The sequence below is a fragment of the Aplidium turbinatum genome, chromosome 15 (assembly GCF_918807975.1).
Source record: "Aplidium turbinatum chromosome 15, kaAplTurb1.1, whole genome shotgun sequence".
Classification (NCBI taxonomy): domain Eukaryota; kingdom Metazoa; phylum Chordata; class Ascidiacea; order Aplousobranchia; family Polyclinidae; genus Aplidium; species Aplidium turbinatum.
In genome coordinates, this window is record NC_137486.1 from 867,056 (window position 1) to 883,676 (window position 16,621).

Genomic DNA, 16,621 nt, shown 5'->3' on the forward strand with positions numbered 1-16,621 from the left:
GACAGACATTTGGTCGACAGGACGTTTGGTCGGCAGGACGTTGGGTCGACAGAACGATTCATTTTAGGGTTAGGGTTAGTTAAACTAACCTTAAACCACGGCGAGCCCTAACCTAACCCTACCTCTAACCCTAAAATGAATCGTTCTGTCGACCTAACATCCTGTCGACCAAATGTCTTGTCCACCAACTACTTATGGGTAATACCAACTTATCCACAGATGTGCAGTGGGTCTCCTGGAGGAGAATAACGAGGACCTGATGTTTTGTGGCCAGATACTCGATGATGCTGCGCTTGTCGGCCGTAATGCCCTCAGTGTTCAGCTGCAGTAGGGTGGGTCGTCAGCACTTTTCGACAGAAGAGCTGCCGCTCCCTGAGAAGGGCGTTTCCCTATCCACCATGCGCTGAACCCGGGCCTGGTTTGCTCGGGAATGACAAGCTTTGCTTCGCATCTTTTTTTCTTGAAGATATGGTACTGACGGGAGGGACCACGAGAAGGTGCTTGTTCTTCCCCCTTGTTGCTTTTCGGTGATATCCCATTAAACTACATCATTAATCCTTTTCAAATCTTTTTCCTGGTAAAAGATAGAAAGAGTCGTGACAGAGTATCAATGTTTAAAATTTTAAAGAAGTTTTATCATGTTGGACCAATAAATGAAGCCAAAGAAGAATCAGAGTAGCATTGTGGCAATATAGGCGTGCCAAATCCGCTTCCAAATCTTTTATCAATTTTTCTTGTGCATGAAAATAGTTTTTCAAGCATTTTTTTTCACTGGTGCAAACACTCTTGCTAAAGAGTGAGGGAAGAACCAACTCTTCAGTAAGATACCAAGTGTAGTTGACAAATGCTTTGAGGGCTGCTTTGGATATGGTATCACTGTCAAAGTTATGCATGCTTTTGAATAACAATAGATCATTGTGCGGAGCATCTTCAGCAAAGGCAGCTGTGTACCACCACGGCACATATATAAACACATCAACACAATAAATTCAACAAATTTACAAATTTTTTGATGTTGATGTGCTGTACTCCAAAAATTGCCCCTTTTGGAAGCTTTTCGGTTATTCGTTTGTGGAGCATAAAAAGCTTCAAGGAGTAAATTAACTCGGCCATCCATCGACATTTATCAACGGCTCCAGGATGACGAAGATTATATCCATGCTGGCCTTTACTCAAATACATAATTACCAATTGAAGCAACTCTGTATAATCTTCTCTCATGGAAGATTCACCATCCAAGATTCTATGACACAAATCAATAATGCAACTTGTATTTCGCGGTCCAGAATAAAAACAGTAATCGTAGTAGGAAGTGTTTTCCATCACTGTAGAAAAAGTTATCACGAAGTCTAACAAATACAGTAATGTCAGGCCCTTTTGAAGCACATATATTTAAATCATTTCAAACATGCGTTAAAATAATTTCATCAACATAGTGGCGACAAGCGCACCATAATAGCTGCTTGTTGAGCTTTTCCTGAAGGCAAATGCAAGCTGCGGTCAAATGTCCTGTATTGCAACTGGTTGTGTCAAAAACCATTGCTTCAATGCATGTTGTGCACTGCCATTTTTCTAACAATTTGACAGTTGCCTCTGAAATAATTTCACCAGCTCCAGTTTTACTTAGCAACTACGGAACACCAAGTAATTTGACACCATTTTCTCCGGAAACCAGAATGGGCAGACGATCAGTAATTTTGTACTGTGAGTTTAGAGTTTGCATCAGTTTCCCATCACAATGAACACAGCCAACAGAAGGAGGAACCAATTTTCTTATTCTCTCTGCTATCATTTTGTTAGCTGCCACTCGATATCGATATGACTGCGTAGGATTAAATTCATTGTTTTGGAATCACCTCCCCATCCTTCAATTACTGCCTGGACGATGGATGCAAGTGCTGTAGGCATTATATTGTTTCCAACTGCTGTAGAAATTAAAGCAGGACACTTCAATATATCTGGAGGAGGCACAACAACTGCTGTGCCTGTCTTTACATCTCCTCTGTGAGACCTTCTACAGGATGAAAGTAATTCTTCCGTTTCTGACGTTTGTTCTTTACTTGATTCACAGTAGATTTGAACAAGCCTGCTCAGTTATCTTTTCGCGTTTACTCTCTTTCTCTTGTTGTGCTTCTGCCTTTCGTTTTCTTGTTGATCTAACTTTAGCAGATTTGCAGCTAGCCAGATCATTTCTTCCATATGTTGCAATACGATCGCTTTTCATGCCGATTAAAAACTTTATATCTTCATCTATTCCATCAATTTCTTGCTTGTTTTTGCCCCTTTTTAAAATTTCCATTATTTTCAGCATATCTTTAGGCCAGCAAGTGATAGTAGTGCCAAGTTTAGCTTTAAAATTAGACAATCGTTTACTCTGTTTACGTATATTAGGATTTATCCGAATCATATTGTACTCTTCATTCAGCTGCATAACTGTTTGTTCAATCTTGTTAACATGAATTGTAGGAATATTAGGTTTCTTATAGTGAATCAACACTTCTTTTACAACTTTTTTAGCACACGTTCAAAACAGATTTGCTTGGTCGCATCCTCTCTTCGTGCTTTTTGTGTAGCCTATGTGCTTTGAAATATGATAGCTATTTCAGAGTTACCTTAATGCATAAGTAACATAATAATCATAAGTTATGATTATGGGAAAAAGCAAATAGCAATACGATATGTTGAAATATTGCCTATCTCTGGTTAAGGAAATTTTCAAAAGCAAAGTGGGCAAGCTAAACTTGTATTGAGTTTTCATACCAAAAGACAATACCACAAAAAGGTCAAGCTGTTTTGGATAACTTCTAAAATTTTCAGGGGCACCAGCCACACCCTAAGTGCTAGATATGAGTGGATAGTCTGGACTATACGACGTCCGCTACACAAATTGGTGACCCAGACATGATCGTGCTGGATCACTGTGGATTAGTGTGAATTTACTTGGATTGGGATTATATCACATGGATTATAGTAGGCTACTCTTCACTGTACGCTTCCTCGACGACGGCTATTATCTATCAACACCACACTGCTCAAGTTTAAGTGCTATTAATTCACAATGTTTGAACATTACTTTCAATCTTTCATATTGTTGCAGCAGCCATAAGCTTCTTCACATCTCATTATTCTCTGGCCATTCCCGCCGCACCACCGCGCTCGGAATGTTGCTGTAGGCTGAATACTTACAGCTAGGTATGAGTGAATAGTCTGGACCAGGGGCAACCAAACTACGGCCCGCGGGCCAGAACCGGCCAGCGAATTGATTTCATCCGGCCGCCACGTGTTGCGAAAATTACAGCTGCAATACAATTCTGTACATGTGCTTCCCTTGGCATTAGCAACCATTTTTGGCTTTACCTTTTTGTGTAATAGAGACTTCTTGGTTAAAATTGTTCGTTCTTATAGTTCTTTGCTGTATGTTGAATTTGTACATTTTTCCACCAGGCAGCCTACATGTTGGTGTTCTGTTTTTATCATTAGGCCACCACAAATGGGGACAGCCTAGGCCAAATTTGGAAAAATGTAATGTTTTTTCAAGAGCACGATGCCCTGTAGTGTATCACAGCAAGGGATAACTTTTCCAGCAACTTTTCGATTTTCATCACAACTTTGCTATTCCACCGCTGACTTTGTTATTTATTATGCTCAAGTCAATGGAGATTCTAAATAGTTGTATATCTTTTAGCAATTTGCATCTGGCCCGCAGCTGTTAATCTCGCAGCAATCCGGCCCTCAGAGAAAAAAGTTTGGTGACCCCTGGTCTGGACTATACGACGTCCGCTACATAATGTACCATAGAACAAAAAGCTTACCGTCTAAAGCAGACAAACTTCCAAATATGAGCGCAACATGACCATGGTTAACCTTGTCTGTCTGATCAGTGTCGTGGAACAATATGTCGAGAAGGACAGTGTAGTCTGAACACAGTAGTTGAGTGACAAACTAATAGTGTGATAAAAAGCATTGGACATAGAATACGACATCCCATAAACTTAGTTTATAATGTTTTTATAATATTATAATATTTAAATATTTTTATGAAACATAGAAACCAACATTGAAACTTCATAATACCATTAACACATTCCACACACAATCATTGAGAAGAACTTTCAAAATTTCATGAACTGAACATATTCACAATGACTTGTTATATGGTGCTGTAGGAGAAACTCCCCTGCGTCAACAAGTCAGCAAACGGTCTAAGACTTAAGCCCACGTACACAAAAGACGCCGTTCACAGGCCGCAAGACACAAATGCCACAAGACCATTGGTACTTTCTTACTAAAACTACCGATACAATTGTTATTGTTTGAATAGTTCTGTCATGACTGCTTTGAGATTATCAATACAAGCCGACTAAACCATGTGCACAGCTTGGTTTAGTGCAGGAAGAAGTAGATCAGCATTGTAGAAATAGTAGATGTAGATTTGTTTTTGTTGGATGCGTGAGATTTGCACCTACCAAGTACGACTCAATCACTTGGCAAAAGGTATTACAACTATCCTTGACACCAGTTTAGGCTACAATTTCTAGAAACAGGCTGCTTTCTGATACGTATTCACTGCTTGCCACGGACCACGGTAGTAAATTTTATAACCTGCTTGGTGAATTTAGGAAAATCAACAGTTTCTGGCCAAACTGCGCATATGTCTTTACTTTTGTCTGTGTAAACTTTTTTTCGTATTGCGCACTCGCCTGAATAATCCATATAATTATGTAAATAAACAGATGCCCTAAAGTTGTATTGTAATCCTAAAACACGCTGTTTGACAGCGTGTTTGAACCTAATCGATCTTCGAAAACAAACAAATTGTACCTGATCTCTGCAGACGTGTTCATTAAAATTAAAAACCAACAAATAAATTAGTGGCACCTTCGTCTATACTTTGTTAAATGCAAAATTACTGCCATATTAAAAAATAACAATTAGTTTTAGTAAGATATATCTAAGTCTGGCGTTATTCATGCCTTGCATCATTCAGGTCTTGCGACATTTATGCCTTGCGGGATTTGGGCCTTGTGATCAGGGGATAGTGTCATTTGTGTTTGCGTCATTCAGACCGCGGCATTAAGTCGTGTGTCTGTCTGCAAACATCAACTTCCCTGGTTGGAACATGGAATACGACATTTAAAAACTCACTTCATAATGAAACTCTCCTGTTATCAAAATTGATTAAAGGCAAACGAAATCAAGGAAGACCATCAAAAACATTCATGCGAAGGGTTCAAGCTCTTACAAAGCACAGCCCAGAAGAACTGCGACATTGGCTGAAGATCGATAATTATGGAGACTTTCTATTTACACTATTTTGCACCCAATTGGTCTGAAATAAATTATTATTATCCTAAAATCAGGGTTAAAGTTTAAACTGAAATCAACAGCCCCCTTTACTTAGAGTATTCTATAGCCTAAAACATAAGGTTTTATTTCAGATATGCATCCATAGAAGAATTGAACATTAAATTGTTGGCAGCTATTTGATTTTGCTTTAGTAAAAGTTAAAGATTTAACTTTGCAATATTTGGAATGTAAGTGATATCTCTAAACAGCGCTCTCTGTTAAAAACGTAACCAGATCTGGCGTGATTCAAATTTAAATCAATACGCCAGCAATAATTGCTGCCAGCGTGGCATTCGAGTAAGAAGTCAATACTGCCTGTTGTCATTCGGGTTATGCAATTATTCGAACCATGCTACAAAAGACTTGCTCCGCTGCACAATACCTTTGTCCAGGCTGATGATTGGCCGCAGATATTCTGGCTTGCACTGGCCACCACAACATATCATCTTCAAGGAATGGGTCTTAAGACGTGGATCATCTTGCTGAAGATGTTTACGTACCGTTAATTTTTGAAAACACGATTGTTTGGATTTAATACGTTACCACGTGGCATTGCCGAAAAATGCGATGACGCCAATTCAACTGTTGCGCCAAAGGTAGGTCAGGTGGTCGTAGATATTCAGGTACACGAGAAGACAGGGGTGGTGATATGTGCGTTAACCTCAAGCATGGTATTACATCCATTATTGACAATAAATCTGTTTCATAAAATTAAATGGAATTATTACTAAGAGGATGTTAAATCTAAATGAAACAATTTTGAATGAGGCTGTTCACCAGGCATTTAGTTAATAACATAATATACGTTCTTCTGGTGCAAACTAAGCTGAACTATCACAAGATGTATGAGATAATAATTGATGTGTTATTGGTTTTTAAAAGTTACATTGTAATTTACATTGTTGCTGATTGTTTTGTTGTTATATTGCCTCAAGTTTCTTGGTCGCTTTTATGTTGGTGTTTATTTTCAGTTTGACTTCAGTTTGCAACCTAGCTGCGTTTTAGCGCAATAAACTTCTCGAATAGAGGAATTGTAATAATATTAATAACAACATTTATATAGTGCCACATCCACAGTGCAAACTATGCTCCTGGGCACTGTACATTAGGGTGGAGTGAAAATAACTTTTTCGCGAAATTCAAAACATAGCCCCCTAAAAAGTTGCTTTTGTTCATGAAAAACACATTTGTGAAAAAAAAAGATAAAAAAATAATGTCTTGATGAAGCTCAATCCACAAATCAAAGATGGCCGCCAACTTTGCTTGAAAATACGGTAAATTCACCATAACTTTGCCAATACTTGCCCAATTTTCATCATATTTCAACAAGCTTTCCTCGTTCATGTCATAAAACACTAGAAATAGGCGTCTTTGTGTACAGAAGGCATCTTTGTGTACAGATAGAGCAAAACATGTCTACAACATGGTAGACAAGGCCAGATATCTTGAGGATGAGCTTAAGGAAGTTGTTATGAATGCTATCGAGAGAAATGTCTTTTTTGCGCACCCTGAAAACGTTCTGCTGGCAATGTTGGCAGACGACAACATCAGTATCAGAGAACTGGCTCTCAGGCAAATACTGAAGTCCAGAGAACGCAAGAGCAGCAGTAGCCTACAGTGCGAGGTTTTAGAGTGCCAACCTTGAACCTTCACGCTAGGAATTATATAGAAATAATAGACCTTTCCCGCAGCCAACCAATGAAGCGTGACGTTGAAAACAAACCACTTCAAGAACTGGTATTCGTAGTGGTGAAGCACAGTTTTTGAACGTTTTAATCGAACAATCGGTCGTTTTAGACGTAAATTTGTACTAAAAGTTTTTTTGACTGAGTATTACAATTAAGTTATTTATTTTCAGAAAAAAAATTGAATTTATTACGGCCTTAGCCCATGGGCCTAACTACCGCCGTCACAGCACTGTATAGCCAAATGCACGGGACCACTGAACGAAAGGACCTCGCATTGTTAAATTGTATTTCAAAAATATTTGAGTTAACAACTAAAGTAGGTAGCCTAAACGTGTTATCATTTCATTTAGAATTTACACTTATATTTTTTTCGTGCAGCATTTCCGTTTATAACTTGATGTTTTTGTCCTAGCTTACCCTATGCTTTTGGTCACTCCAGGTTTCTAGCTACTTTGTTTGTGTTTGGTTTGGCTTCTTTCATTCGTATGGAGCTAATATATTGACACAGAATGAGAGGCCTATGTATTTTTGGCAATTATTACTTGCTGTCGAAATAGGAATAATCACATCACAAGTTTGCAACACACACGCATTCATTTTAAATTGGACTACAGCGCAAGTGAAATCTTTTGGTTAGGATACTACAATTATATTAAAATTATTAGCCTATAACTGTTGTCTAAAATTTTAATAAACTTTATAACATTATAAAACTTTAATAAACTACAAACAATTCATAGTAACGTAGCGACTGCAAGGTTAAGTGGTGAAAACGTTTGCGCGATGTTCGCAAAGGACGTCGGTTCGACACCGCTCCAGAGTTTGCGGCTGTGTCTCGGCAAAGACACTTAATGGCATGCTAAAATAAGGATAGCAGCTGACTCGACAGCTAGGCCATACATATCTCTTTGTTGCTTCTTATTGTGTTGCATTTGTGATCGCAGTGAAGGCTACATAATCTATATGTTTTTGCAATGGGAGCAAAAAAACGTGATGAGGTTCATGTCAACTTTACTGGGTGGATTTTATGAAACTGGGTAGGTTAAACAAACAAATAATTGAAATCTTTTTCTGGTTGGAAAAAAAGATTAAAACGTAGCTTCGATTTCATATTTAAAGTTATCAGCAAACTTCTGCGGAAAACCGGTTTTTATTGGATGAGTTTGGGCAAATGCAAAGTGTGTGCCCATACCGTACACGTCTTCATCAATAGGTTGACCCGTTGGGCAATTGAGCCAAAAAGCGGCCAAAACAAGATACAAGCTTATAGTAACAATAAATGTTTGTCAGCAGCTGATTGTAGGCTAGCAAGAATTGACAGCAATACACACTGGCGTTTCGTGGTCTGTAGCTCCTGCGAGCTTTACATTATTTCATTTCTACGTTCTATAATAAGCACAGAAACAAATGGAGGCCTCTTAATTGTATCGGAGCCCCAACTGACGAAGTTAGGCTACGGCCCTGATTGAATGGCAGTCCAGCTTATTAGCCTACTTCAGTTGATTCATATTCAGTGTAAGCAGGCCATAAGTGATAGGCTGCATTGCTTTCACAAGTAAAGAAGCATAAAAGGCTACAAACTGACACCCACTTAGCCTACTTATTGTAGCAAATAAGACAGTAATTCTCACTTATCATTATCAAGACATAGTAGCTAAAGCAAAAAGAAATTTCAAGTCTATCAGAATTGCAGACTAACAGCGTTTTGCTTAGACGTTAACACACTACCAGCAGTTCCTTCAAGCGCCATAGCTTATGCGCAGTTACTAGAGCCCAGTAAATAAGTGGCTTATCATTAAGCTTATCAATAAGTGGCTTATCATTGTATCAGATCCTTGTTTTTCAACATTGATTCCATGTTTTTACGAAGATTCTGCTAACTACTCAACAAGCTATCAAGTATTCACAAACAATTTGGTGCTTGCCAATGAAGCAGCCAGCGTGATTGTTTTCAACGTCACGCTTCATTTCACAGAGCTGCGGGAAAGGTCTATTGACTGGCAGACCGAAGATATCACTGAACCTCCCCACACCAAGAACCTTAGCAATGAAGACTTGATTACTATGATCAAAACAAATCCATTCACGATGAGTCCTCTCACAGTTGAAAGTTTCCCCTGTCATAACCAGGCTGTGGAACGCCATGTTAAGCTTATGAGAGAGGCTTCAGGCTCCGTTTGTGAAGAAGATAACAGAGATGGTTTCATCAGGGCTCGATTAGAGAGCAGGCGAAAAATGCCAAAATTTGACAGCAAGGCTGATTTCAAAGTTTAGAATTTCAGTAAAGGTTACATTGAACAGGTCATTCTGGGGTGAAATTCATATCCCTTGGACTTCTCAGAATGCCCTTGGGCGACGAATGTATTCCATCCTCGGTTTGTCCCCTAAAAGGTTCACGTGTAGGACTGCCTCCACGTGGCGTGAACTGGAAACGTTAATTCTACGGGCTTAACGGCTAAACGTCCTATCCTACTATGTTGCAATTATTGAAGGTATTTTTAATTTCTAGATGAATACTATACTAAATAAAGCTTCCACCTGTATTTACTAATATCAAGAGGAACAATCGTACCCACGACAGAAGACAGCATAACCATATAACTGTCAAACGTTGGAGCAAATCGAAAAAGAAGTGTGTAATATGGATAGGAAATATGAAAAACTGAATTTGGCGGCCATATTGGATTTGGTGACGTCATAATTTGCTCACGCTGTCATCATATGTATTTCTAGTGTTTTATGACATGAACGAGGAAAGCTTGTTGAAATATGATGAAGATTGGCCAAGTATTGGCAAAGTTATGGTGAATTTACCGTATTTTCAAGCAAAGTTGGCGGCCATCTTTGATTTGTGGATTGAGCTTCATCAAGACATTATTATTTTTTTTTTCACAAATGTGTTTTTCATGAACAAAAGCAACTTTTTAGGGGGCTATGTTTTTGAATTTCGCGAAAAAGTTATTTTCACTCCACCCTACTGTACATGACAATGGTGATAAATAATACGGTACTTTCAGTCATAATCGTGAATCTGGGGTGGTAAAAGGATAGACCCTCGGCCCCAGAAGCTCAGACGACGACGACGAGTCATAATGTTCAGTGAAATAGAACATTTTCAAGCGAGTTTTGTATTCATTTAAATTTTCAGGTTCTATTACACAAATAGGCAAACAATTCCAGCAAACAATTCCAGAAACTGGCAGCAACAACTGGAAAGGTGCGATTTCCAAATTGTGTCTGATATGAAAGGCTACATAAAAGCAATTGATGTTGAGAACGCAAAGTTCTGGCAAATTTATAATGAACAAGCAGAGTGTCCAGATAATTTGGAGTAAAACCATGGAAAACTTTGAAGTGCATGAGTTAAAGTTGTTTCAACTCCAAAATCTGGTTCCATCCAAAATAATTCAATAGTCAAAAGTTTAAAAGAATGGAATGTCAACACAGGCAACATAGGTTGTTGGGACGGGTGCGATGTGATTAATGTGAATACTGGACGTATGGCTAGAGTTATTCGGCGACTTGAAGAATCTTTTAATCAACCTCTGAAATGGCTGGTCTGCCTACTCCATGCTAATGAGCTTCCCCTGTACCGTTTGTTCGAAGCTCTTGTTAGAGCAACTGCAGGCTCACGAAGATTCTCTGGATCTATTGGAAAGTGGTTAGTGACGTGTGCCCAACAGTCAGTTACCTCACTTTGACTCAGTGGGACTCATGTTGCCAACCTCCTCGTGGTGGATCCTGGTAATTCAAATTCATGAAGCGAATGGCAACAATCAGAGACCGCAACTCACAGGGCACCCGGAGTGGTAAAAGGATAAACCCTCGGCCCCGGTGTCCAATGAGAGAAATTCATGCTCCTGTCGGAGTAACAATCTTGGAGCTAAACGTTGAAGGCCTTACCAAAGCCAAATGCGACATGTTGAATGTCTCACACAAAAGCATAACGTGACAGCATTGCTCCTGCAAGAAACCCACACCACTGATGTATCGAAGTCAAAGACCAGTGGATATACCCTGGCAGCATGCACCAATAGCAACATTTATGGAATAGCCACATATGTAAGGAACTCCGCTAAGTGGATAGGGCCTACCGATTGCTTCATCCAACTCTGACTGTGAAGTTGAATGGACAGCCACTGAAATCGAAGGCACAACTGTGATCAACGTGTATAAACCACCAAATACACGTCTGCAAGCTAACTTCATTCCGGCCTTTGCTCCACCATGCATGTATGCCGGAGACTTCAATTCCCACAGCACAACCTGGGGCTACCGCCACTCAAATGCAGACGGCATAGCGCTTAAATCATGGGAAGTTGTTACTGGTATCCAATTAATGTTCAACCCAAAAGAACCAGACAGTTTTTTGTCAGGAAGATGGAAAACAACAACCAATCCGGATCTGGCCTTTGCCAACCTAAAAGGACCTTTACCAAACCGTACCATCCTTAGCCCCTTTCCTAAGTACCAACATACACCATCGCTCATCACCCCTGAAAACCCATTCAACCCAGTCCCGAGCAAACCTGTGAAGAGGTGGAATTTTCGCAAGGCATACCAGACCAAGTTCACACTCCTGGTTGAAAAGAAAACCCGGCACCTCCCAGAACCAACTTCTGACGGACTGGAGAGTGGAGAAGTCTAAAAAGCATTCTGCAAAATCTTACTCATGGCAGCAAAGAAGCGCATCCCCCGTGGATTCCGTCGTCAATTCATACCTTCCTGGGACGAAGAATGCAACAAACGCTATAATGCGTTCCTGGCCTCAAAAACCAGTGAAAAGACATCCATGACTGTCACTGATCTGTTGGAACACCTCAACGTAAAACTTAAACAGCGTTGGGAAGACACAGTACAAGACATTGACTTCACTCACTCAAGCAGAGCTGCATGGAAAACTTTCAATCGCTTTACAGGCCGCACCTCTATTCCTAAACGATGCCCTGTAACTGCTAACGCCATAGCACAACAGCTCTTAGCCAATGGCAAATGTAAAGTGGCAAATAAGAAGCGCGTCCTTTCAGTGAAGCAGGAATGCAGCAGGCTCTGGAACGCCCCAAGCGCAGATGGCCATCTGTCAGCCCCCTTCCGCACCAGAGAACTTGCATCTGCCATCAAACAAGTTAAAAGCAGGAAAACACAAGGGCCCCATAACATCCTTCCAGAATTCTTAAGGCACTGTAGCTTCAAATGTCTGGCATGGTTGAAAAGGTTCTATTCTGCTTGCCTGACCCTCCAAGCCATACCTAAAATCTGGCAAAAAGCAACAGTAGTGGCATTACCTAAACCAAACAAGCCAGTTAATGATCCCAAAAGCTATCGCCCAGTATCACTACTCTGCAATCTGCATCCCATACAAGATCCTGGAACGGCTCCTGATAACTAGACTCGAGCCAGTTGTTGATCCCCAGCTACCAAAAGAACAAGCTGGATTTCGGCACGGACGCTGTACGACTCATCAAGCAGTCAAGCTGACCGAGGATATTGAGGAAAGTTTCGAGAAGGGCAACAAAGCAGGAGTAATCTTGGTGGATCTCACTGCTGCCTATGACACTGTGTGGCACCAAGGGCTAACCCTAAAGCTCCTCCGCATGATCCAAGACAAAAAGGTAGTGCAATTTCTCGCAAACATTCTGGCAAATAGGACCTTGTCGTTGAAGACGAGTGACAGTGCAGCCGGCCCGCCGCTTAAAAAACGGTGTTCCGCAAGGATCATGCTTATCACCCTTACTATTTAACATCTATATCAGTGACATGCCAGAGACTACGTCACGCCAGCACGGCTATGCTGATGATCTGGCACTACTTCATTCTGACAAGTACTGGCATGTGATAGAGAAACCACTTACAGATGACATGGCCCAAATCGCAGACTACCTGAAGCTGTGGATGCTGAAACTGAGCCTGGCAAAGACCACTGTCACACCTTTTCACCTTTGCAACATGGAATCTATGTGCCAATTGTCAGTACCGGTATCTCTCAATGGAAACCCACTCCCACACAACCCGTGTCCCACCTACCAAGGAGTGAAGCTCGATCGACAATTAACCTACAAACACCATGCTGAAGCCCTCCATGCTAAACTATCAGCACGCAACAACTTGCTGAGATGCCTAGCTGGAACATCCTGGGGTGCTAGCTAGTACATCCACACTCGGATACATACTTACAGGATGGGGCACGAGGAGCCACTTGTCGTCCATTCCGTCCAACTCCTACTTACTTTCTGCCGGTACTATCAGACATCGCCCAAGGTAGACTTTGTAGGGAAAACCACGTACGCAGTCTGGTCCTACAAGCTATGTCAAGGGATGACCACCCCTCCTTGTTGTAAATTACAACTAACCATTCGTATTTTGCCTCGTGCCTAATCATTTCTATTGCTTCTCCTTGCGGTACTATGACATAGGTAATTGCTCGTTTAAACAATCAAATACCTGTCGCGACATTTTACTTGTGTTCTAGAAGCGTAGCTTGCTTCATACGGCAGATTGTTTAGTAGTGAAGACATTTCAGTTGCATGTAATCTTTAGTTTGTAAGCTGTAGTGTATAATCTCTTTATTTAAGTTAATACCTGCTACCTTATTATGTTGATGTTAAACGCTATGTTTATGTTCAGCTATATCGTGTGTTTTGTTTATTAAACCTTAATTTGAGGATTTGTGATGAATGAGTATGGATTCATAACAATTTAATAAACAAAACACACGATATAGCTGAATATAAACATAGGCACGAGGCAAAATACGAATGACGCACTATGATGTGTTATGACGTAGGACCTAGGTAATTGCTATAGCTGAACATGACTGTAATCGACGTGTATTCGAGGTTTCCATTTGCGTTTCCTTGTGCAAATATGAATGCCGGAACTGTTATTTCATGTTTATTGCAATTGTTTTCTTTGTTTGGCCTTTGCTCATATATTCATTCTGACAGAGGGCCTGCATTTATGTCAAACGAATTTATATCATTTGCGCGCAGCAAAGGAATAGCTCTCAGCAAAACTTCAATATACAACCCTCGATGTAATAATGGTCAATGTGAAAAATATAATAATATTATTTGGACCGCAGTGCAACTTACATTAAGAACGCGCAATTTGCCCATTTCAAAATGGGAAAGTGTTTTGCCTGACGTATTACATTCCGCACGTTCACTGCTCTGTACTGCGATCAAAATATCTCCCCACGAGCGTTTTATGAAGTTTAGTCGGCGTTCCATGCTGGGATCATCAAGTCCCACTTGGCTCAGTACTCCTGGTCCTGTTCTATTGAAGCGCCACGTTCGCACGAGCAAATATGAACCTGCTGTAGATGAAGTAGAATTAATTCATGCTACTACAACGTATGCTTTTTTGAGATTACCGAATGGTCGCCAGACTGCTGTATCATTGCGTGATGTTGCTCCTGTGGGAGAAGAAATGCTTTCGAAAATAGCGCAACTGATTCTGACACTTCTGTTTTCATTAATCATCAATCGTACAATGATGAAACCGTTACAAGCAATTCAGCCGTTGATAAAATGCATCACAGCAACGTGAGAGGTGCTGAACCAAACACCGAAGTTGATCGTCATTCTGAAGCCAATGAAGAGCCTAACACAAGAGAAGAATCAATGCTGAGGCGTTCTTCCCGCATAAGGCGCCCTCCTGATCGTTTGATGTATGAATGATACAAATACCCGTTTGAACTCGATTTCTTGGCAGGGGAGAATGTTGTAGATTACAACTAACCATTCGTATTTTGCCTCGTGCCTAATCATTTCTATTGCTTCTTCTTGCGGTACTATGACATAGGTAATTGCTCGTTTAAACAATCAAATACCTGTCGCGACATTTTACTTGTGTTCTAGAAGCGTAGCTTGCTTCATACAGCAGATTGTTTAGTAGTGAAGACATTTCAGTTGCATGTAATCTTTAGTTTGTAAGCTGTAGTGTATAATCTCTTTATTTAAGTTAATACCTGCTACCTTATTATGTTGATGTTAACCGCTATGTTTATGTTCAGCTATATCGTGTGTTTTGTTTATTAAACCTTAATTTGAGGATTTGTGATGAATGAGTATGGATTCATAACACTCCTCAACCAGATTATCCTAAACTTGCACTTCCAAAAGTCTCAGCGCTTGAAATCTCGATGCCCGTTTTCCCGACATGCTGCAGCTATCTGTAAATCCAACTTCCACATTTCTGAAGTTTGGAACAGTGAATGGAGAGAAGTTGCAAGACCAACCCAATTCACAGTCCTTCCCAATACCAACACTCAACCCGGAGTAGAACTACCTCGGAAGGAATGGGTGAAGTTCAATCGCCTGCGGACTGGAGTGGGCTGTTTCAACAGCAACATGTTCCAATGGGGCCTCGCCGATTCACCATCTTGTGCGTGAGGCTCAGATTCTCAGACTGCACACCACATTATCCCGTACACTTATCTGTCCTGAGATCGATATACGCAACCTCGTATGCGCTCACAACGCTCGACCTCACAACGCTCGATGAACACACAATCCATTGGCTGCTGCGCCTGGATGTTACAATTTGATCTGTGGCGGCCTCGAACGCCAGAAGAAGTAACCTCACTTAAACCTGGATTCCAAGGCTGACCGAAAAACTATCCCACTTGGATCCCAAGGAGCTAAGCACAGATCAGCAATATTTACTTGAAATTTGCAATAGTATCAGCACTGGTGAATGTAACATTGATCTGGCGATACGAAACTCAGGATGCTTGAATCATTCACAATGGCTGACCACAGCTAATAGAACCTTTAGATTATATGTCAGCGATAACAATTTGTCTGAGAAACTGCAAGCATTGGTTATGTTCATTATCCATGTGTTATGCTCCAATGTGGTTCGCAATAAAATCACACTCATCTTTCAAAGATGAAGCTAGACACATTCACCAAATGCTAACCAGATCACGCTATCTTAGTCAGGAGCACAATAAAATTATCGACCCAGCTATACAGTATACACTGCAACTCATACTTTGCTCATCCGGAAAATATAATTTTGATAACTGACCATCGACCACACATTCGAGAACTAGGCCTGCGTAGAGTGATGAAAGCTAAAGCTGAAGCCCCCAGCAAAAAAATGCAAAAATTCAAATTTCACGCAAAGCTTAATTTTGATGCAGTGGAATACTTCGAACTGATTAACTGCACTGATCTTCCTATCACGAAGCGTCCTATAATTAAAACAATGAGCTCCGGCAATTCATCATGACAGATGTGACTCCCACTGCATTTTTTCCAAAATTTCCATGTCACATGCAGGCTGTTGAAAGGCTCGATAAACGTTGGTTACCGACGCATCTAAAGCAGTTTGTGGACCGAAATATCGAGACAGCTTCATTCGTGCCTCAATTCTTTCTCGTCAGTTAATGCCAACATCTGAGTCTAAACGTGACTTTATTCACTTTAATTTGTAACTGTTTATTATATTGCTTGCAGTCTTTGTATGCATGAGTGCATAAATTAATAGGAACTAACTTTGCGAGTGGGCCACCTGTCAATCCTGTCATATAAGGTTTAAGCGTGTGAGTCTATACTTGACCATTTGATGATGCATGTTAA

General features: G+C 40.5%; 1 protein-coding gene across 3 annotated transcripts in view; it reads right to left on the minus strand.

Moving 5' to 3' along the window:
* Positions 1-16,621, minus strand: part of LOC145783879 (tetratricopeptide repeat protein 12-like) — a 172,641-nt gene that overhangs the window by 12,292 nt on the left and 143,728 nt on the right. For all 3 annotated transcript variants that reach the window (XM_082595635.1, XM_082595634.1, XM_082595636.1), the window contains 2 exons: positions 5,729-5,828; positions 3,813-3,917 (listed from right to left, as the gene is read on the minus strand). In XM_082595635.1, the coding sequence (XP_082451761.1) occupies positions 3,813-3,917; positions 5,729-5,828 (205 nt within the window). The remainder of the gene's footprint in view (positions 1-3,812; positions 3,918-5,728; positions 5,829-16,621) is intronic.